The sequence below is a fragment of the Bubalus kerabau genome, chromosome 12, assembly GCF_029407905.1.
Source record: "Bubalus kerabau isolate K-KA32 ecotype Philippines breed swamp buffalo chromosome 12, PCC_UOA_SB_1v2, whole genome shotgun sequence".
Taxonomy (NCBI): domain Eukaryota; kingdom Metazoa; phylum Chordata; class Mammalia; order Artiodactyla; family Bovidae; genus Bubalus; species Bubalus kerabau.
In genome coordinates this window covers 25,916,603-25,940,385 of record NC_073635.1, presented here as the reverse complement: position 1 = coordinate 25,940,385, position 23,783 = coordinate 25,916,603, and the positions used below count along the sequence as shown (strand labels likewise).

The 23,783-nt window shown below is 44.4% G+C and overlaps 1 protein-coding gene and 1 non-coding gene across 3 annotated transcripts in view; one reads left to right on the top strand and one right to left on the bottom strand.

The window, feature by feature from the left end:
• DCLK1 (doublecortin like kinase 1) overlaps positions 1-23,114 on the bottom strand; it is a 352,660-nt gene extending 329,546 nt beyond the window's left edge. For both annotated transcript variants that reach the window (XM_055542366.1, XM_055542367.1), the window contains exons 1-2: positions 22,867-23,114; positions 16,476-16,871 (exon numbers count right to left, since the gene is read on the bottom strand). In XM_055542366.1, the coding sequence (XP_055398341.1) occupies positions 16,476-16,851 (376 nt within the window). In that variant the 5' untranslated portion in view covers positions 16,852-16,871; positions 22,867-23,114. The remainder of the gene's footprint in view (positions 1-16,475; positions 16,872-22,866) is intronic.
• On the top strand, positions 19,994-20,068 carry TRNAE-UUC (transfer RNA glutamic acid (anticodon UUC)). The gene has a single exon. It is a non-coding gene; the product is annotated as a tRNA-Glu (tRNA).
• Positions 23,115-23,783: the final 669 nt, after the last annotated feature.

Sequence of the window (23,783 nt, the reverse complement as noted above, 5' to 3'; positions counted from 1 at the left end):
TGACTCCTTTTATTTTAATCGTAACTCCAAACTTCTCCCCAATAGAAGGTGTAGTCTCTGTCACAATGCAGTTAAATTAAGTTTGATTGTGCCTTCTGATTTTGTTAAAAAAAAAAAAAAAGCTTTTTAATTAATGTATTAATATCATTGATAATGGGAAATTAACAAATGCAATTGTTCTGAATAAGCAAAACAGTCTTGATTTGATTAAATGGCTTTGGATAGCCAGGGTTTAATCTCTTCCTTAACTGGGAATAGAGTCAAGAGATAGATTATATTTCTTGATTAGAGAATCATCAACATCTTTAGTTTAAGACCTAACATAAGGTATGCATGTTAAAGGCCATTCAAAAATAGCAAGATATTGGGGTATATGTATCTTTTTGAATTATGGTTTTCTCTGACTATATCCCAGGAATGGGATACATACCCCTCAACATTCATGGCAGCACCATTTACAACAGCCAAGACAAGGAAGCAAACTAAATGTCCATCAACAGATGAACGAATTAAAAAAATGTGGTATATTTACACAATGGGATACTACTCAGCCATAAGAAAGAATGAAATAATGCCATTTGCAGCAACATGAATGGACATAGGATTAACACACTAAGTAAGCCAGAGAGACCAAATGTTAGTTGCTCAGTCACGACCAACTCTTTGTGGCCCCCCAGACTATAGCCTGCCAGGCTCTTGTGGCCAAGGAATTTTCCAGGAAGAAAATTGGAGTGGGTAGCCATTTCCTTCTCCAGGGAACCTTTCTGACCCAGGGATCAAACCTGGGTCTCCTGCACTGCAGGTAGGTGAGGTACCAGGAAAGCACCAGAGAGAAAAAGACATATATCATATGATACCACTTATATATGAAATCTAAAAAAAAAAAAAAAAAAAAGATACAAATGAAGTTAAATACAAAACAGAAATAGAAGCACAGATATCAAAAAGAAATTTTTTTTTTATTATCAAGGGAGAAAGAGGTAGAAAGGATAAATTAGGAGTTTGGGATTAACACATACATACATTCAGTTCAGTTGCTCAGTTGTGTCTGACTCTTTGTGATCACATGGACTGCAGCACACCAGGATTCCCTGTCCATCACCAACTCCTGGACCTTGCTCAAACTCATGTCCATCAAGTCAGTGACGCTACAGAACCATCTCATCCTCTGTCGTCCCCTTCTCCTCCCACCTCTAATCTTTCCCAGCATCAGGGTCTTCTCCAATGAGTCAGTTCTTCGCATCAGGTGGCCAAAGTATTGGAGCTTCAGCTTCAGCATCAGTCCTTCCAATAAATATTCAGGAATGAATTCCTTTGTTGTTGACTGATTTGATTTCCTTGTAGTCCAAGGGACTTTCAAGAGTCTTTTCCACCACCACAGTTCAAAAGCTTCAATTATTCTGCCCTCAGTTTTCTTTACAGTCCAACTCTCACATTCATACATGACTACTGGAAAAACCATAGCTTTGACTAGACCGACTTTTGTCAGCAAAGTAACATCTCTGGTTATAAACATGCTGTCTAGGTTAGTCATAGCTTTTCTTCCAAGGAGCAAGTGTCTTAATTTCATGGTGCAGTGACCATCTGCAGTGATTTTGGTGCCCCCCAAAATAAAGTCTCTCACTGTTTCTATTTTCCTCATCTATTTGCCATGAAGTGATGGGACCAGATTCCATGATCTTTGTTTTTTGAATGTTGAGTTTTAAGCCAGCTTTTTCACTCTCCTCTTTCATTCTATCAAGAGGCTCTTTAGTTCTTCTTTGCTTTCTGCCATAAGGGTGGTGTCACCTGCATATCTAAGGTTATTGATATTTCTCCCGGCAATCTTGATTCCAGCTTGTGCTTCATCCAGCCTGGCATTTTGCATGATGTACTCTGCATAGAAGCTAAATAAGCAGGGTGACAATATACAGCTTTCATGAACATCCTTCCCAATTTGGAACCACTCTGTTGTTCTATGTCTGGTTCTAACTATTGCTTCTTGACCTGCATACAGATTTCTCAGGAGGCAGGTCAGGTCGTCTGGTACTCCCATCTCTTTCAGAATTTTGCACAGTTTGTTGTGATCCACACAGTCAAAGGCTTTGATAATCAATAAAGCAGAAGTATATGTTTTTCTGGAATTCTCCTGCTTTTTCTGTGATGTTGGCGATTTGATCTCTGGTTCATCTGCCTTTTCCAAATCCAGTTTGAACATCTGGAAGTTCACAGTTCACATACTGTTGAAGCCAGACTTGGAGAATTTTGAGCATTACTTTGCTAGCATGTGGGATGAGGGCAACTGTGCAATAGTTTGAACGTTCATTGGCATTGCCTTTCTTTGGGCTTGGAGTGAAAACTGACGTTTTTCAGTCCTGTGGACACTGCTGAGTTTTCCAAATTTGCTGGCATATTGAGTGCAACACTTTCACAGCGTCATATTTTAGGATGTGAAATAGCTCAACTGGAATTCCATCACCTCCACTAGCTTTGTTTGTAGTGATGCTTCCTAAGGCCCACTTGACTTCACATTCAGGATGTCTGGCTCTAGGTGAGCGATCATACCATCATGGTTATCTGGGTCATAAAGCTCTTTTCTATACAGTTCTTCTGTGTATTCTTGCCACCTCTTCTTAATATCTTCTGCTTCTGTTAGGTCCATACCATTTCTGTCCTTTATTGAGCCCATCTTTGCCTGAAATGTTCCCTTGGTATCTCTAATTTTCTTGAAGAGATCTCTGGTCTTTCCCATTCTATTGTTTTCCTCTGTTTTTTTGCACTGATTGCTGAGGAAGGCTTTCTTATCTCTCCTTACTATTCTTTGGAACTCTGCATTCAGATGGGTGTATCTTTCCTTTTCTCCTTTGCCTTTCTCTTCTCTTCTTTTCTCAGCTATTTGTGAGGCCTCCTCAGACAACCATTTGGCCTTTCTGCATTTTTTTTGGGGGGGGATGGTCTTTGATCACCATCCGCCTCCTGTACAATGTCATGAACCTCTGTCCGTAGTTCTTCAGGCACTCCGTCTATCAGATCTAATCCCTTGAATCTATTTGTCACTCCCACTGTATAATCGTAAGGGATTTGATTCAGGTCATACCTGGATGGTCTAGTGGTTTTCCCTACTTTCTTCAATTTAAGTCTGAATTGGGCAACAAGGAGTTCATGATCTGAGCCATAGTCAGCTCCCAGTCTTGTTTTTGCTGACTGTATAGAGCTTCTCCATCTTTGGCTTCAAAGAATATAATCAATCTGATTTTGGTATTGACCATCTGGTGATGTCCATGTGTAGAATCTTCTCTTGTGTTGTTGAAAGAAGGTGTTTGCTATGACCAGTGTGTTCTCTTGGCAAAACTCTATTAGCCTTTGCCCTTCTTCATTCTGTACTCCAAGACCAAACTTGCCTATTACTCCAGGTGCTTCCTGACTTCCTACTTTTGTATTCCAGTCCCCTATGATGAAAAGGATACCTTTTTTTGGTGTTAGTTCTAGAAGGTCTTGTAGGTCATCATGGAACCATTCAAAGTCAGCTTCTTCAGCATTACTGGTTGGGGCACAGACTTGGATTATTGTGATACTGAATGGTTTGCCTTGGAAATAAACAGAGATCATTCCGTCATTTTTGAGACTGCACCCAAGTACTGCATTTTGGACTATTTTGTTGACTATGAGGGCCACTCCATTTCTTCTAAGAGACTCTTGCCCACAGTAGTAGATATAAGAGCAGTGACCCCACAAGAGACTGACCCAGTCTTGCCTGGGAGTATACAGGATCTCCGGTGGAGGCGTGGGTTGGTAGTGGCCTGCTACAGGGTCGGGGGCGCTGAGTGTGGCAGTGCCCTCATGGGACCTTTTGAAGGAGGTCGCCATTAGCTTCGTCACCTCCACCATAGTTGGGTCTGAGGTCAAACAACAGGGAGGGAACACAGCCCCGCCCATCACCAGAAAATTGGATTAAAGATTTACTGAGCATGGCCCTGCCCATCAGACCCAGTGTCCCCCCAGTTAGCCTCTCCCATCAAGAAGTTTCCATAAGCCTCTTATCCATCAGAGAATGGACAGAAAGAAAACCACAATCACAGAAAACTTATCAAACTGATTAGAGGGACCACAGCCTTGTCTAACTCAATGAAACTATGAGCCACGTCTTGTAGGGCCACCCAAGACTGACGGGTCATGGTGGAGAGTTCTGACAAAATGTGGTCCACTGGAGAAGGGAATGGCAAACCACTTCAGTATTCTTGCCTTGAGAAGCCCATGAACAGTATGAAAAGGCAAAAAGATAGGACACTGAAAGATGAACTTCCCAAGTTGGTAGGTGCCCAATACGCTACTGGAGAAGAATGGAAAAATAACTCCAGAAAGAATGAAGAGACAGAACCAAAGCAAAAACAACACCCAGGTGTGGATGTCACTGGTGATGGAAGTAAAGTCCGAGGCTATAAAGAGCATTATCGCATAGGAACCTGGAATGTTAGGTCCATGAATCAAGGTAAATTAGAAGTGGTCCAACAGGAGGTGGCAAGAGTGAACATCAACATACACACATTACTATATATAAAACGGACAACCAACAAGGACCTACTGTGTAGCACAGAGAACTCTACTCAGTGTTTGGTGATAAATATAAGGGAACTGCAGAAGCAGCATCCATCTGAACAGCTATCATATTTTTAAAGGCCCAAAAAACAAATATTTTCTGTTAAGCAAAGAAAGAAAGAAAACAACAGTTAGACAAAAAAAAAGTAAGGAAATGAAGCATTAAATTATGTTTGGATCTGACCAATATCTCCTAAAATATCAGAACACAGTAACTTTTCCCTGAAAGTCGTATATATTTTGGGACTTTGGAAAACAGAATAATTTCTGTGTAAGCATATTAGATTATCATAAAGGTACCAAAGAGTCCTTGTTTGTTTTCAAAAAAAAAAAAAAAAGAATCACACATGAGTTTTAAAATTATTATGTTTTGCTATTCTTTAAAGTATGGAAATAAATTTTCTGTAACAAAATTTATTAGTAAAAAATCTGCAAAGTTAATGCTACTTGGCCACTGGCTCCCATTATAAGATTAAAGAATTTGCACATAAGAGAAATTCTCAAAGTCACAATGGACAACTTACAGTAATATGGGTAACTGAAGTCATCTAGGAAGGTCTTTCTCCATAAGAGTCCATATTAGGAGATACTAGATGTTTGCCCTGTTTTTCCTTATTGGTAGAGGTTTTTCACTGGCTCAGGGTTGAGACTTGTAAATTCCATCTATGACATCACTTGACCTCAGTCCGAAAATGACCTAATCTCCATTTTTCACATTATTGAAGCTGCTTGCCATCTCCTTTAGGATTCCTTTAAGCTCTAATGGGGCATGTTCAAAAGTATATTAAGTGAGGGCTTTGTGTAATGCATGCCATTTTTCCAGAGTAAAAACTTCCTTATTGAAAACTCTGGAAATGAAAATTCACTATTGTGAATTACAGTAAAATCTGGGACAGATTCAACTGTATATTGAAATCTCTGAAGCTGAACTGAGTTAAATTACATGAAGTACATAATTTATGAAATATAATATCATAAAGTGCCTTCTGGATATTATATTTTATAAACCTATGTCAGATGTACACAAAAACATTTCACGGTCTACCTGGAAGGTGCTGGTTTAAGAAGATGATTTGACAGCGCTATCACAGGCAAGAAAAAAGATTCCCAAAGGCACTGACGCATCATTCCTCCATGGAAGTCTTTCATAATATGATAGTACATAAAAATAAGCTCACTGAAAATGACATGTGAATGTATATATCAGGTCTATGGAAAATGTCAACTTCTCAAATATAAAGCAGCAAAAAAAATAACAGAAAGGAAAAATTGAGGGACACATTTTTTTAATTTAAAACTGATATACCTGAAAACCAGAGAAGCTAAAATAAAAAGGGGAAAACAAACTGATGACCTATAATACAACAGTGGGTTAATATGCTATGCACAGCCTTTTGTAATTTACAAAAATACAAGGTACTAAAATATATGACAAAGAATAAAAACAAAATATAGAAAATGCCACTAGGGACACTATAAATTGATATCAACCCTTTTGGAAAGCAACATGGCAAACTATATTTGGAACCATGAAAATATTCTCATGGCTAAAATTTTTTCCTAAGTAAATAACAGAGCAACAAATAACCACACTGCAACAGATACAAGCAGCATTAGCCATGACATCAAAAAATTTTAAGCAGCCTCCTAAATTTTCAATGATGGGCATAATACCTGAAAAGAATTTTAAGTCATAACCTTATCTTCAAAGGGCTTTGCGAGCAAGATGTGCATATGAAAATTTTCCACCACAAGACAATAAGTGATAATTGGTAAAGAAGTGGTCCAGGCAACCCTAATCCAGAAGAGAAAGAAATCATTTCCCACTTCCCACTGTGTGATCAATAAAGAAAAAATGGAATTCCTGCTGGCCCTGGAAGTGAGGGTGAGATTCTCATTAGCAGAAAAGAAGACAGCACTTCAGATAAAATAATAATATGCTCTACTGAACAGTACAGTAAAGGGGATGGTCTGTTGGATATTAACCTGTCTTTCTCAAAAACTAATATAAAAATCTTTCCAGGGACAAACAAGTTAGGCTAAGAATGCAGTAGGCTATAGCACCAAAGTTTTTATGCATGATCAGAATTGAGGTTTTATTTTATTTTAAAGTCTTTACTGAATTTGTTACGATGTTGGTTCTGTTATTTATGTTTTATCAGGGATAGAACCTGCACCCCTGGACTGGAAGGCCCAGTCCTAACCACTGGACTTCCAGGGAAGTCCCCCAGACCCAGGTTTTTAGGAAGACCACACAGGCTGTAGTGTGAAGGCAGAGCTGCAGGTAGGACATGGGAAGATAGAAGTCAAGATGCCTTTTAGAAAGCTATTCTACTAGCCCAAGCGAGAAGCTGGAGAGCTAAACTTTACACATCCCCATTAGGAACAGAGAGGAACGGCTGCCATGAGGAGTACTTAGCAGACAGAATCAACTGATTGAAGAACTGGCAATTGACTGGATGCTAGCCTCATTGATGCCACTGAAACTTCTATTTTCGCCAACTCTCCATATATTACAGTAGATCAAATGAGAAGGGAAACACGTCTGGATTAGACGGTAAGGAATAAAATGAATTTGGTTGTGCACAAATCAAACGTGAAGTTCCTAGGAGCCAACTGGTTGGAGATTTTCCAGCAAGAAATTAGAAATATAGATCCAGAGTATGAGAAGGGGATGCATGGGGTAGTTGCAGCTATGGGAACTAAAGAAAATGTTCAGAGACCCCACCCAGCTGGCCAGAGTGAAGTCCAGGGCAACGCCAGCACTGAGAGAGCGATTAGAGATGGAGGGGCCGTTGAAGGGAGCTTAGAAATCAGGTGCCTGGAGCCATGGCAACCAAGGGGGTGGTGAGGATGCGGCTGGGAGAGACCCAGACATCAGCATCTGAGGCTCCAACAACAGCAGAGAAAATGAGGTTTCCTAACAGACCACCAGCTGGGCCACGAGGAAGCCACATGTGGCCTCGTAACGGCCACTTCAGTCGGGCAGTGATGCCAGGTTGCTCTCATTCATTTATTTACCCATTCAGCCTCTCTTTCCTCTTTCTTTCAGTGATATTTATTGCGTTCTTGCCACCACCATGCTAACACTGAGGACTCCAACAAGCTCCCTGATGTCCAGAGACACTGATACAAAACAAATAGGTGTAATGATGCTAACTAAGGAGCTGAGGTGACTGGAAGTTGAGGAAGTAGAGATAGCAAAAGCAGATATTTCTCACGGAGGAAGAGCTTGTGGTTGAGAGGTAAGCAGGACGAAGCCAAGGATTGTTCAGACTGAGAGATTTGCGTGTCTGTTGGCTGAGGGGTCGAGTGGGGAGAGGCTAATAGAACAGGTTGAGTGTTTGCCATCAGCAGATCCTGTTGAAGCCCATGAGATGCGACCTGCAATCCTCACCATGACTCGATGAGCTAAGAATGAACAGACCTCTTCTCCCAGGGCGCACGGACACACAAGGAGTGAGTCAGTTTGCTCAGGGCCACCCCCAGCTTAACCATGGCACAGCCGTGCACCCACAGGAGGGCACCCACCAGTGCCGTCCTCACAGAGAGCGGGGAGGCCCAGAGGTGGGGGAGCAGGAGGAATGAGAGCAGCTCAGATCAGTGGGTCACGGGAGACAAGCCAGAATAGACCGAAGCATAGGAGCCGCGAGAAACATGAGAAAGATCATGGGCTGTATCCTCTGTGCACACGAAGCAAAGTGTGACAGAAAATGCTTCGCCTATAGCCTGGCGTCTAGGCAAGAAAACTGGCTTGAAGCCTGCTGTGTGGGACACGCGTCCTAAAGGACCTCGCCTAAGACGGATACGGAAGATGTGGTACATACATACAGTGGAATATTTCTCAGCCACAAAAGTGCACAAAATTGGGTCATTTGCAGAGGTGGGGATAGAATTAGAGACTCATACAGAGTGAAGTCAGTCAGGAAGAGAAAACCAAATATTGTATATGATCGCATACATGTGGAATCTAGGGAAATGATACTGATAAGCCTGTCTACAGGGCAGGAATAGAGGCACAGACACAGAGAAAGGACATGTGGACACAGAGGGGACATGGGAGGGAGGGGCCAACTGGGAGATGAGGACTAACATACGCACACCACCACGTGCAAAAGAGATGGCCAGCAGGATGCTGCTGTAGAGCACAGAGAACTCAGCTCCAGGCTCTGTGATGACCGGAGGGTTGGGATGGGGGGTAGGAGGGAAGCTCAAGAGAGAGGGCGCGCGTGTGTGTGTGTGTATGTGTGTGTGTGTGTGTGTGTGTGTGTGTGTCGCTGATTCACTTTGTTGTACAGCAGAAACTAACATTGTAAAGCAATTATTGGCTAAGAAAGAAATAAAGAGAGGTTGTAACAGTAATGGAAAGCAGGGGCAAATACAGATGCTATAAAAAGAAAAGAGAAAAACTGAAGAAGAAAAACTAAGATGTCTGTTTTTAGCTTAGGCGCCTAACAGTACAGGGAAGAGATGACAGAAGTCAGTGGCAGGAATATGAGGAGCTATTATTTACTTTTTTAAAAACTTTTTTGCATCTTCCAAAACTTTCTATAATGCTCACTGCATAAAAATGTATTACTCCATCAGTTAAAAAAAAGTACATTTTTAAAACAGTATTGAGAACTCAAAAACTGTAATAATGGTGCTAAAAAAGGAACAAGCAAACTGAAGAGGTGTCTAAAGGACGAATAGTAAATGACGACAGCTTGGATCTGTGGGATGAAGAAAAGGCGAAGCCAAGGGTGATGTTGAGTTAGACGGTGACACCATTTAACAGGATCCAGAGATGAGAAGAAGGTGCAATTCCGAATAACCTGAAAGACTGGGATTACATCTGTATGTGACATGATGAAAGGACTCAGGATTAGAGGGCCACCTGACGCAGAGCCGAAGCACTGGAAAAGACCCTGATGCTGGGAAAGATTGAAGGCAGGAGAAAGAGGCGACAGGGGATGAGATGCTGGGACGGCATCATCGACTCGACAGACATGAGTCTGAACAAACTCTGGGAGGCAGTGAAGGACAGCAAAGCCTGGCGTGCTGCAGTCCACGGGGTTGCAAAGAATCCGACAGGACGTAGCGACAGAACCACCACAAGTAGGGTGAATATATCCAGGGAGATGAAGTGATGAAGAAAGGTCTGATCTGGGGCTAACTGGCCTTAAAAGAACAGTAAAAATGATGGAGTTGATGATGTCGCAGTAGATAATGCAAAGACAGGAAAGTGAAGGAAGTGTTTAAAGGTGAGGCAAGTCAAGAGGAAAACAGAAAGTCACTCTTTGAACACCTTAATAATCACTGGTACAGGCAAAATCCAGAAAGAAACACCAACATTCAGAGGCAAAAGTTACTTTAAAAGCCACGAAGTTCTTCCTCAAAATATTTATTAATTACAAAGGGGAAAAGAGTAACTTTAGAGTGAAGATAAGTGGCAGACACTCCTTAACCAACAGGTTAACCTCACCAGCAACAAGGCACGGCCACATCACGCACTCCTGAGACGATGGCCCAAGGAGGACACAGCTTCACTTCCGGGGCATCCTTGCCACAAATGCATAATTTCAACCTAAACGCCAGGTGAACACCCCGAAGTTGAGGGACGCTTTACAAAATAACTGACCAGTACTCTTCCAAGTGTCAAGTCATTAAAGACAAAGATTTAAGAACTGTTGGAGCCTGGAGGAGATGGAGGAGGCAGGATAGCTAAATGCAATGTTTGGAAACTCAGAAAAGAAGGGATATATGTAAACATGTAGCTGATTCACTCTGCTGTACAGCAGAAACTTAACACAACACTGTAAAGCAACTATATGCCAATAAAATTTTTTAAAGATTTTTCAAAAAAAATAATGAAGATAAATGCAATGCGTGATTCTGAAACAGCAACACCAAAGGGCCAATGGTGGAGAAACCAATGGAAGCCAAATAAAGCCCATAGTTCAGTTGCCAGTATTGTTCTCGTTAGTTTTTACTTTGATAATTGTGCCTTGGCTGTGCAAGATGGTCCCTCGTGGGAAGCTGGGTCCAGGGTATATGGGAACCTGCCGTCTCTGTGACACTTCTATTAAGTCCAAATTAATTTCAAAACTAAAACTCTTAAAAATGAGGCAGGCATCCTGCAAAAAATACAACTGAAGCCTTTCTTCAAATATTATACAACTTCCATGAGAATATTTTTAATGAAAACATAAAAACATTAGAAGAAAAGGAGAGCAACAATTTTATAGTCTGAGTCCAGAGGACAAGAAGCATGAAATTCAAGCCATAAATGAAAAGATTGATCCATTTTGATTACATAATTTTGTTAAATCTGGGACCCCCCAAAAAAAAAACAAACACAATAAACAAAATCACTAAAGGACAATCTGGAAGAAACACATACTTGAAATTAGTATCACAAAGGGCTAATATCTTAAAAAAAAAAAATCCTAAAAGTCAATTAGAAAAAAAAAAAAAGACCCCAACCTGGTAGAAAAATGGACAAAAGCTATGGAGAAAAAAAGAGATATGGAAAGATGAAATTTAAAACTATGAGGGTACACGCTTTTCTTAACAGATTGGCAAATGACAAAACATTTGGTAACACACTGCCTCACAGAAAAACAGCCACTCTCATACATTACTAACGGGGACGACAAACTGGTACCACTTCTATGAAGAGAAATTTTCCAATAGCTCTTAAAAATTTAATGCCTGGACTTCTCTCTCCAGCAATATTACTTCTAGGAACTGATCCTGTGCATATTCCCCTACACGAGAGGAAAACTTAACATCCAAGGATATTCCCGTCAAAACTGCTTCTAATAACAAAGGATCGCACACAACCTAGAGGCCCATAGATAAACACTGGTTAAATTAAAAAATGGCCCATTGTGTAAGGAATACTCTGAGGTTAGGAAAAAGGCTGCAGTGGCCCTAGCTCATGCTATGGCATATGGTTAAGCGTGTAAAGCACAGTGCCAATGTGTGAGCAAGGAACGTTAACTTACAGGCAAATGATAAGCATATTCTCGACAAACACTGGTGTCTCCGAGAGGATGGATATTCAAAAAACTAGTGAACTATTGGCCACAGGGGGATTTTAGACAGGCATGTTTTACAATTTTTCAAAACTTAAATTTAAAAAATCTTTAAATAGAGCAGAGAGAGGCATAGAGTCAGGTAGTAAATTAGATGGGAAAAGTACTGATAGATGACGACAACATGTCGGGGGAAAGTTGCCAAGAGAGGTGGGGGCCCTGGAAATCACAACTGGAGAGATTTCCTGACTTTGGGGTGAAGTATAGGTTTATTCCTGAGAGGTTAATTCTGATGGGGACTTGGGAAAAGCCCTTAGGCTGGGGATGTGGAATCAAGCAGTGTCCATGGTGGGGTCGGGGAGGGAAGGTGGGTAGGGGCATGTCACAGCTTGGGAGCCCAGGAACCCAGCGACTTGTTTCTAATACATGCAGATGTCACATACATATTAACTTACTCGTATCCAGAAGACAGCACACTTGCATGTTTCTACCCTATTGCTTAAAGGAAATTCTGGCTCTTACATCCACACAAGATATTAAAGGATGTTACTGAGAGAGTAAAAAGGTCAATGGATGCCAGGGATTGAGGCATGGAGGGATGAATAAGCAGATTAGAGAGGATTTTTAGGGCAGTGAAACTATCCTGTATGATACCACAGTCATGGATACACATCATTATTCCTTTGTCCAAACCCACAGAATGTACAACACCAAGAGTGAGCCCTTGTGTAAACTATGGACTTGGGATGATAATGACCTGTCGATGTAGGCTCAGCGACTGTAACAAACGTACCCCTCTGGTGATAATGGGAAAGGCTGTTGATGGGTGGATGCAGGGGGATACGGGAAGGGAAAGCTGCTCATTCGTGTCCGATTCTTTACGACCCCAGAGACTATACAGTCCATGCAATTCTCCAGGCCAGAATACTGGAGTAGGTAGCCTTTCCCTTCTTCAGGGGATCTTCCCGACCCAGGAATCGAACCAGGGTCTCCTGCATTCCAGGTGGATTCTTTACCAGCTGAGCTACCAGGAGTTCCCCAGGATATAGGAAAACTCTGTACTTTCTGCTCATTTTTGCCCTCAACTTAAAACTGCACTAATAATAAAAGTCTATTTAAAAGTGTGGGGGAGGGGAGCACCTATTCTTCAACACACATCCCTGATGCCTGAGCATCAGATAACGAACAGTCAATCAATCAGTGCTTGGGATTTACATATCATGCTGTATATAATACTACATCTTTCTCCTAAGAGTTCAAAGGTTTTAAATGTTCCTCCTTCATTTACCCTTACAACATCCTCACACCTACAGTGGAATATAAACACTGTAAAACTGGGTAGAAAGAGGCAGTATCGGGAGAATGAGGCCAAGTCTCAAGATGAATCACTTGCAGAAATAGACCTGCAATTCAACTTTCCTTATTGAGCATCACGATTTTTTCAAACATATAAAGGCCATGTTGAAAGCAAACAATTAGGAGTGTCATCTATGTTCTACCCTGAAGTGTATGTGTGTGCACGTGTATACATAAACATACATGCACAAACAGATACACAATCATGCATTCATGCATACACACACCCTTACTCATACATACACACACACACCCTTACTCATATAATCATACTTCAGCCTAAGAGCCAGCTCATTCCTGGCTGGCTAAACTTAGGCATTTTTTTAAGCCAAACTTAGGCACAATAATAGTAAAATAGTGAAACTGACTATTAGCCATTATAAATAAAGAAACTCACGTATGTCATTGTCAGGATTTCTAGTCTGAGATAAGTGAGAACAAACAAACTTACAAAAGACAATTACAAGTCACATATACTTGTCACTGCTCCCACTAAAACGATTTAATTTAAAACATCATCATATTGGAAGGAGAAATGAGACGCTAATAACATGCATTGACTTTCACATAAAATTAGTATGTAAAGTGGGAGCTAGGAACCTAATGATGAATATGAAGCAACGGCTTGCATTTTATCAGACTAAGCAAAAACGTAATTGACAAAGAGGCAAATCTAAATGAATTTCCAGCTTACACTAAGCGCAGCTGCATGCTAATTGTCAGTATTATAGATGGAAAAAATGCATTTAAACAAAAAAATTTTAAACGCAGACAATAAGCAAACTTACCTACTTTACTGACGTTACCATTTATTTAATCAGAAAAGTATTTTTTTCCAAAAAGGAATTTTTAACATCAGATTATTCCATCTGCAGTTACTTCAAATTAATTGAGGAGAAAAGTGTTTGGAGGCAAATGAAAAGATTAAAGTGTTTCTGGGAGCAGTATCTGCTACTCCTGGAATTAAGTCGAGGTTAAAAAGCATCTGTTTTCAGGAAGAAGCCAATACAATATTTCATTTAAGAGCCACTGAGAATATTTTATATGTATATATATGTACATACATAGGTACACACACACACACACACACACACATATGTAACAATCAGTTTTCTGTACACCAGAAACTAACACAATATTGTAAATCAACTGTACTTCAATTTTAAAAGGCCACTAAGAATACCCCGCTCGGTATCTTACGTCAGTGGCAGTTAAGAGATCAAACTCTGGCATCAGCCTTCTTGAGTTCAAATCCCAACTCTTTCTTGCTGTGTGACCCTGGCAGATCACTTAACCACACTGTGCCTCACTTTTCACTTTTTACTATGAGGGTGATTAACAGTACCTACCTCCTAGGATCACTGTAAGAATGAAATATGTTCACATATGTCACACACATGCCCCATATCTGTGAGCGATCATTATCACCACCGCTCAGGACAGCAGTCTCTTCGGGTATTCTTTCTTTTGTACTAAAAAACTGACCAAGAAGATGGTAGCAACATGTCATGATTCTGCTGGTCCCCCAGATAAAAAGTACTGTCATGTCCCACCTCTCATACCCTCTCCCTGGTCGATGGGAATCATGGGAATATCTTTGCTGCTTCGGAGTACGGATCGATCCTTGGTGATAAACTGACTGAGGTAGCCCTCTCCCAGGAAATGCTGCACAGGTGACTCTAGACCAGAGGCTGCCAAGCCCAGCATATCTGAGGAGGTGCTCTGAGATTCTGGCCTATCTTCCCTACAACACCATCAGCCCTTAAAGCGACGATTTAGGTGACTGGGCACACACCTGGCTTTGCACTTGATCTTTATCCAGATGCCTGGAATATCTCACCGGATTATTTATCATGCCTTTTCCAAGGTCATGAAAAGGACAGCGCACAAAAATCAAAGCTGATAACAGAAAGGTTTTATGTTCATTCTTCCCCTTTAATTTACTGGAAGTTCCAGCATCTGAATAGAAGGGAAAAGGCCAAGTCTGCAGGCATCTTGGCAGGGTGACGAGTCATCGAAAAGAGAAGTGAATTCCCACAAAATAAATACACCAAACCCAGGCTTCTCTCAACTGCAGTCAAACTGTGAGTGGACTGGCACCCCTGCCAAGGGATCAAGGGAAGAGAAATGGGAGAAAGACAGAGGAAGCCCTGAGCCTTGAATCACATACAAATTCTGATTTCAAAGGAGGACCAGAGTGCTTGCCTGTGCGTGGTCAGGATCCAGACAGACCACAGGGCCTGGCAAATATACCTGGAGTAGGGATAAACTCAGGGTGAAACCAAGCTCTCCCCACCTTCTCAACGTCCTTTTCCGTGTTCCTTTGCACTATTACTTCATCAGGACCTTGAGACTTCAACTTAGAAAAATCTACTCTCCAAAGAGGATCATTTACCTCTCAGCATGAATTTAATCCCAGTATTTTTCTCCAAATTATTTTGCTTCACTTATGATTTCTAAGGTGATCAGAGAATTCCCGCCCAGTTCAAATGGGATCAGTCCTGAAATAAGACTATTCCAGAGAAGGAAATCTACTCTGCTTGCATAAGACACCAGGTCTCATCAGATAGTCCTATTTTCACTGGGTGAGTGCTCAGTCACTAAGTCATGTCCAGCTCTTTGTGACCCCAGGACTGTAGCCTGTCAGGCTCCTCTGTCCTTGGGATTTTCTGGGCAAGAATATTGGAATGGGTTACTACACCCTCCTCCAAGAGATCTTCCTGATCCAGGAATGGAACTCATGTCTCCTGCATTGGCAGGTGGGTTCTTTACCACTGAGCCACCTGGGAAAACTTATTTCCACTTGAAATGTCTAAAACAGATAATGACTGTTAACCTCAGTTAAACTTTATAAAAATAAACTGAGTAGATTAATTCCTCAAATACCATTGAAGGACAACAATCCTTTAAATTTAGAATTGGTCAAACCTCATAATAATTTTAAAATTTAAATGTATCATATTGGAAAGAATAGACAACCTAATTTTTTGATCCAACATCACCACTATCTTATCATGTAACCTTAGACATATATCACTTGAATTATCAGGCCTCCATCTACAGTGATCAAAATTAATAGTTTGGATACCTATCTAAGATTCAACTCAAAATTCTCATGAATCATTGGTTATTTTCAGTTCACGTACTGGCAGACATGTGGGAGCAAAAGTTCAATTTGCAGCTATCAATGAATATGAATCATTTGAATAAAGATACAAAAAAATAGACTTTTAAAATTAATGTAGCATGGGTATGAGAAAAAATAGAGAGGATGCTGCAGAAATAAGACAGTTTTTCCTTCAGTCCATTATATAAGTTACCTGATCTAATACTACTAAGTTTTGTTTTGTTTTACACTACTGTACAGCCACGTGAACGTCCCAATGTGTAACATACAAGGACAACACCACGAGACTAGATGCTAGCTCTTGGAGTTCAAGCAAGAAATGCTGAGAATAATACAAACTTTTGGGAACCGAGGCCACCCCCTCCAGGGTCCCTGGGGAGGTCTCCCCCAGAGCTCACCTTCCAGCAGTTGGTCCAGGCTGGAAATCTTCTTGAGTCCATCAATGGTGTAGATTGTTCTCACTCCCTGGGGCAAATTCACGTTATCCGACAGAGTTCGGGTCAAATCAGCCAGCAGGGCCTCAAAAGATCGGAAGCGGTCTGGGGAGATGGCATACACAATCCCTTTGAAGTAGCGATCTCCGTTTCGATAGAAACGCACTTTCTTGGCCTTCTTCTCGGAGCTGAGGGTCTGCAGCGTGCGGGTGCGGTAGAAGCTGCAGTGGGCGCTGTGCGTGGGGCTGGGCAGCCCATTCACCCGCGACCCTCGACTGTACCTCTGGGCCTTGTCCCGCTCGTCAAAGTGCTCTAGCTCCATGTCTCTGCCGAAGGACATGACTGCAGTTAGAGCTGAACCTGGGAGGCACAGAAACACAAACAGAAACACAAAGGTGTTATTTTAGCATCCAGACCGGGAAGGCTCAGCTTGAGAGCAGCCGATGGGAACACTGCTATAACAGATGATATGTTTCATACGAGTGATCAACTTGGGAGAGAAAAGACAAATATTTAGGAGAGGCAGACCCAGTGGAAACAGATTACTAATCAAACCCAGTTTTGTTAGAATACGGCTGGTATGCATTGACCACCTAGAATGTCTGGCTTTGAACCGCTCTTATTTCCGATAGTCACAACAAACCTTTCAAAGTTTATTTATTATTAACCCCATACACAAATAAAGAAAATAAGGCACAGAAAAATTTCTCCCAAATTTCTCCAAATAATACAGTTGAGAAATGCTTGAACCAAGAACTCTGACCCAGGTTTGTCGGACTCCAAGGCTCCCTGCAGGTTAATCCTGATGGTAGGTAGCACATGAGCCTTCACATCAGTCCAGGGCTAAATATAAAAGATACAGCAGTGGGGGTGGACCAGGAATCAAAAGAGGGCTGCTGCTGCTGCTAAGTCGCTTCAGTTGTGTCCAACTCTGTGCGACCCCATAGACAGCAGCCCACCAGGCTCCCCCGTCTCTGGGATTCCCAGGCAAGAACACTGGAGTGGGTTGCCATTTCCTTTTCCAATGCATGAAAGTGAAAAGTGAAAGTGAAGTCGCTCACTCATGTCCGACTCTTAGTGACCCCATGGACCGCAGCCTACCAGGCTCCTCTGCCCATGGGATTTTCCAGGCAAGAGTACCTGAGTGGGGTGCCACTGCCTTCTCTGCAAAAGAGGGCAGGTAACATTTAACAGTCAGATTTTAGGGATTTCCCTAGTGGTCCAGTGGTTGTGAATCCACCTTCCAATGCAGGGGATGCGGGTTCGATTAAGATCCCACAAACTGGGGAGCAACTAGGCTCACACGCAGCAACTACAGAGCCCACGGGCTCCAGGTGCCGGGCGCCACTACAGAGAAGCCTGCGGGCTGCAAGGAAGATCCCCCACACTGCAGCGAGGACACGATATTGCCAAAAAAAAATGAATGAATGAATTTTTTTTTTTTTAAGTCAGTGTTTGTAGTCTCCATGGCCAGACCAAGAGCAAAAAAAATCCATAGGTTTAAAAACGATATTCCTACATGGTGGTTTAGTCGCCAAGTTGTGTCCAACTCTTGCAACCCCATGGAATGTAGCCCACCAGGCTCCTCTGTCCATGGAATTCTCCAGGCAAGAATACTGGAGTGGGTTGCCAGGTCTTTCTCCAGGGGATCTTCCTGACCCAAGGACTGAACCGGTTTCTCCTGCAGCACAGGCAGATTCTTTACCACTGTGCCACCTGGGAATTTCCTACATAGTCAATTGAAATTTATTTGAAAAGTGGACTCACACTAACTCATTTACTTACACTTAATGCTTCAGATAAGGTGGATTTTTAAAAAGGGGGGAAAAAAGGAAGGGACAGGGAGAAAGGGAAGGAGGGAGGGATGGAAGAGGAGAAAGAAAAGGAAAAGCAACAACAAAATAAAACCAAAAGGGATCAAAGTTACTTCTTCTTTGGGGCACTTGGGCCTTCTTTCCACTAAGACTCTCTCTCTCTTTGTGTGGAGGAAATTGAGGCTTAAAGACGCTGATCCAGACTAGATCCAGAACGAACTATGTAACCGGGAGAAATCTACTTGTTCAGCATCATTAAGCCCCGGTTTCCTCCGTCACACGTGGGAAACTCGATAGTACCTACCTCACAGTTAATATCAGCTATTAAATAACTGAATACACATGAAACACTTCGGGTAATGTCTAGACTGTGATAAGTATTAATATTTTTAATTCATAAAATTTGCTTTTCTGTTCCTGACTCTGTCACGGGAAGAACTAGCAGAAGAGAATCTCCCCTTTCCAGCAAAGGGGGATCCGGGTGAGTGCCTACCCCCTACCTTCCACCATTTCCATGTCAGGACCTTCTGGAAGGCACACCTGTGCCCCCACAGTTCCATTTGACTTTGGACGGAGCTGGGTCGTGGGCAGGCTGCCCGTGGGATTATTTCACCCTTGCTCAGGGGTTAGCTGACGAAGGCTCATGCTATTGCCCTTCACAGGTGATCTGTGTTTTAATAGGACAATCTAGAAGATGGGAAAACCTCAGCACTCAAAGAAAGAAGTCTCAATGACAAAATTTCGGCACAATGAAACAGAATATAAGGGAAATGAAAACTGGGGGCAAGAACTTCATGTTGTTGTTCAATCGCTCGGTCGTGTCTGACTCTTTGTGACCCCATGGACCACAGCACACCAGGATTCCCTGTCCTCCACCACCTCCTGGAGTTAGAACTTTATCAGTGCCCCCCAAACCCCACCATGAAGACGATGTTGCTGTTCTGAAGGTCAAAACCAACCCAAATGCCAAAGCCCTGCCAAGCCTCCCTGACCTTTCCTTCACTCTCCGTAAACTGACCTCTGATCCACTCAGAGCGACTAAAAATTCATGCTCAAAGCTTCATACACTGCCAGAGACTGCACTCCTGAAATGCATGCAGTGGAAAAAGCTCACATTTATCGGATGTCTGTGATGTGCCTGACACTATTAAGTGGCGATCAATTGCTGTGTAACATGCTAAAAATGCCCTCTAGACCTCATGACAGTCCAGTGAGGGAGGGGATGTTATTGTGACCGAGAGTGAGTACGGGCTGTATCCACGTGCCAAAGTCATAACTGAGGGCCTTGGGACTTGAACCCGGATGTACTCCGGCTGACTCTGAAGCTGGCGCCCCCGCCCCCTCCTTTCTGACCCGAGCTCTGTGTTCTAGTGGCCTAGACCCCTGCCAGCGGCCGCTCATCACGTGTAAAAGCAGGCTTCTGAAAGCCTCTGCTCCTCTTGGGCAGACCACTTAAACTGCCAGAGAGACTCCGTGTGCATGAGACCAGGCAGGTCATCCGGCCTCCAATGTCTCCGCCTGTGCGCCCTGAGGCGGGGCGGGGGAAGAGCAGTGCAGTGGGATTCAATCTGGAGTGATGAGTTCAGGGCACGTTTTAACTCCAGACATGAAAACTACCCCATGCCACTTACTACCCCAGACAGCCTAAATTGGAATTTTCCAGGGACTTCCCTGGTGGTCCAGTGGTTAAGACTCTGCACTTTCAATGCAGGGGGGGCCAGGGTTCAATCCCTGGTCAAGGAACTGAGATGCCAAATGCAGTGAGGCAAGGCCAATAAATTAATTAACAATAATAATAATAAAATAACTTCATGAAAATAAAAATAAATTTGCATTTTCCAGAAAAAAAATTTACCATATGTAAGTATGAACTAGTTTCACTGATTTTGAAGTTAGATAACTTCAAAACAATTTATCAGTTGATATCCAATCCTTCAGATAGCTAGTAACTGAGTAAACAGAACAAATATTTTGCGGATGATATCATAACTGCTCCTACGCTTATTAATTGTTTTTAACAGGCGTTCTTTTGTTTTCCAAAAGGGAGTGTGTGTTGGGACAATGATGCTGCCAGTACTGAAATAGCCATGCCAATTCACTAGGTTCCTCAAACTTCGTGAAGTATAAAGGCCGGATTGGCTGTTGAAGATTTTATTTTTAAAGGCAGTGATAATTCTTCCTGGGGCTTCCCTGGTGGCTCAGCGGTGAAGAAACTGCCTGCCAACACAGGAGACCTGGGTTTGATCCCTGGGTCGGGAAGATCCCCTGGAGGAGGAAATGGCAACCCACTCCAGTACTCTTGTCTGGGAAATCCCACAGACAGAGGAGCCTGGCAGGCTGCAGCCCACAGGGTCCCAAAGAGTCAGACATGACTTAGCAACTAAAAAAAAAAAAAAATTCTTCCTACCCTAGGCGTTTCCTCTCAAATCCAAATAAACTGAAACACACAGGACATGCAGAAAGGATGGTACAATTGTGTTGCCAGAGTGCAAATCTAATTCCAAGGGGTTCTTGTTGATCTGTAATTGGCAAGGGTCAAATGATTTAGCAATTGTTGGAATCCCCTTGAGGGAAAGGCTTCTAGAATCAAGAATTCCACACCAGACCTTCCCCCTCCCACACCCCCGCCAAAAAAAAAACATCTATTTAGAACAGAAAAGTTGATTTTGTTTTATTTGTACATTTCCCAAACTGGACCAGGCATTCAACCACAGCAGGGCCAAGATCTTTTACTTCCCTTCACTGAGCGTGCTCCAAAGTAAGCAATGATGTTGGTGACAAAGAAAAACCACACTCCCAGTGAAATCATTCTGAAGGCTACAGCTACCACTAAATGAATGTCAAAAACCACACTACACATCCTCATGTTCCAGATATTATGTGTGGCATTAGAAGAGGTGTTCTCTCCTTCGCTCAGCAATTCCAATGGATTAGTCATTTATTTGAATCAAGAGCACCTGGGGAAGATTCACCAGACTTCCACGGCTCCCCTGCTTTCTGTGGAAGCCAGCTAAGGAGCACAGCCACACGGTCACAGACCATAGGTGGCCAAGGGCCTGGGCACAGGTGTGTCCTGATACCATGAAGGTAACCGCATGGCCTGAGCCAGGGAGCTCATAGACGCCTGGGTGGGGAAGACCCCGGCCTGGCTCTTATCAAGAGATTTTCCTATAAACACTGCCAGGCTGAGAAATCAGCGTTTTAGATGGTTCTCTGTGGGATTTCTCACCATCATGAAGAACCTCTGCGTTCATCCTTCTCTAGATGAGCACATGAGTTCCTGTTCACAGATTATACTCATACACACATATACATACACACACACACACACACACTCACACCAAGAAATAATCTGGCATAAACACTACCGTGTTTATAAATGTTTCTAAATAGATTTATATAAAATCTATATAGATGCTGGACCTAGAGATTCCAAGGCACATTTTGCCAGTAGAACTAGGATGTGGGGGAGATGGACAGGCGTGCAATACGAGGCGCGCACACACCTTCAGAGTGCATGCACCACCCTAGACGCAGCTGTATCACAGGATGCGAGCGTAGCTTTCACAATGTTCTACACATAACCTCTCTCAGAATCCTCTCTGACCCGCATTCATGCGACATTTCATACTTAAAACGCTGTCCTACTTTCCGGGGAAAGGAGATATATTTAGGAACATTCATAAAACGTATTCACACAACACCCTGCTGCGTGGCCGCTGAACGCGTGTGCTCCGTAATCTGTACACACGTTCACAGGTGCGGGGAGAGGAAGCCGGTCTGAACGAGACCTTTCATCTGCTCCATCTCTCATAAGCAGCTCCCCGCCCAATCCAGCAGCGACTCGGAGCAAACCCGGTTTTCCACCGCCGCCCCTTTTGTGGGGCAATGCGGGGCTGTGCGTGCGCTCCCACTAGGAGGAGAATGCCATTCCCTCTCCGCAGGCTTTTTAGCACTGCGGGCACTAATTTGTACAGGGGGCAGCCTCACAGTCCCCGAAGGAACTTGAGACCCCGCAAATGTACTTGCTACATCCACCCTGCCCCCCCACCACCATGCACGGACCCCAGTCCTCCACCCTCCGGGCCCACGGGAGAGCGCACACACAATAAGAGGCCTGCCCCGGCCACTCCTTCTGGGCTCAGACTTGGTCCCCGTTCCGCGGCCAGTTCTGACAATGACCAACACCTCGCCGGCTCCTGCGCCCTGGTTCTCCACTAACAACGCGGCGGCCGGGAGCCCCGCTCGCCCGACTCCCCGTTTCCAGGGCGGCGGTGGCACCAGACAAAAGAGGCAGGTGCCCGCGGCCCGGGGGCCGCCCGCACACAGCGCCCCCGGCCGGGGCAGGACCGGGCAGCGCCTTTCGAGGAACGGAGGGCGGGCGGGGCGGCGGCGGCCGAGGGGCGCCCACCGGCCCTCCGCGCCCGCGCTCCCCCGGTGCCCCGCAGCTGCGGGAGGAGCAGGCTTGGCCCGGCCCCCAGCGGGGCCCCCGGCCGGCCCTCCCCACTGCTTCCTTCCCCAGGCGAAGGCAAACCACGCACCGGTCCGCGGAGAGACGCCGCCGGGGGTCTTTGTGGCCGCGCTCGGGCCGCCTCGTGCGCTGTCCTCGCCGGGCTGGGCGCGGCCGGGCCGCGGGGCTGAGGGGCCGGGGCTGGGCGGCGGCGGCAGGAGCGCGGGCGTCTGGGCTGCAGCCGCTAGAGCAGGGATGCGCCTCGGCCAGTACTCATTGAAATGCGGCACTTCGCACAGCCTCACTCCTGCCTCTCTCCGGAGGAGGGCGGCGGCGGCGGCGGGCGCGCTCCCTTTTCTTGTGGCTCACTCGCTCGCCCGCCCCGCTCCTCCTTCTCCTCCGCGTGCGCGCCCCGCGCCCCCGCCCCTCCAGGCCGGGCGCACCCACCACGGCTGCGCCCCGGGCCCCCGCCTCCAGCGCCCTGGCCTGCCACGGCGACCTCGCTGCGTCTGGCTGGACAAACCCCCTGACCTCCCGGGCCCCGGGAGTGGTTGTCTGGAGACAGGGGGCGGTCGGTGGTGGACCTGGGGACCGGGAGAGAGAACGTGGACCGGGTCTGAACCGGGAAACGTGCACGGCGGAGACGTGAGGTGTGTCCTCCTCAGGGCAGGCCGGGCGTCGGGAGCGGAGGGACATTTCTCCCCTCAGGGTACACACACTTGTATGTGACCTCATGGTTTGACGCCATTCCCAGAACTGTGGAAGCCAACGTGATGGCCTTGTCATCAGTTCTTACCCAGGAGACCCTCCCTACCTACCGACACGAGTGTCACCCTCAGCCCCCCTAATTGGGAAGGGCCAGATCTGCGCATAGATCCCACCCATCAACTCCACTGGAACCCGGGACTTGAGTCATCCTTGAAACTGTGACCTCTGCTTGGAGCTGAATATGTCACAGCAGGCCTTTGATAACTTAGAGGCCAAGTTTCACTACTGGACACCTCGTGG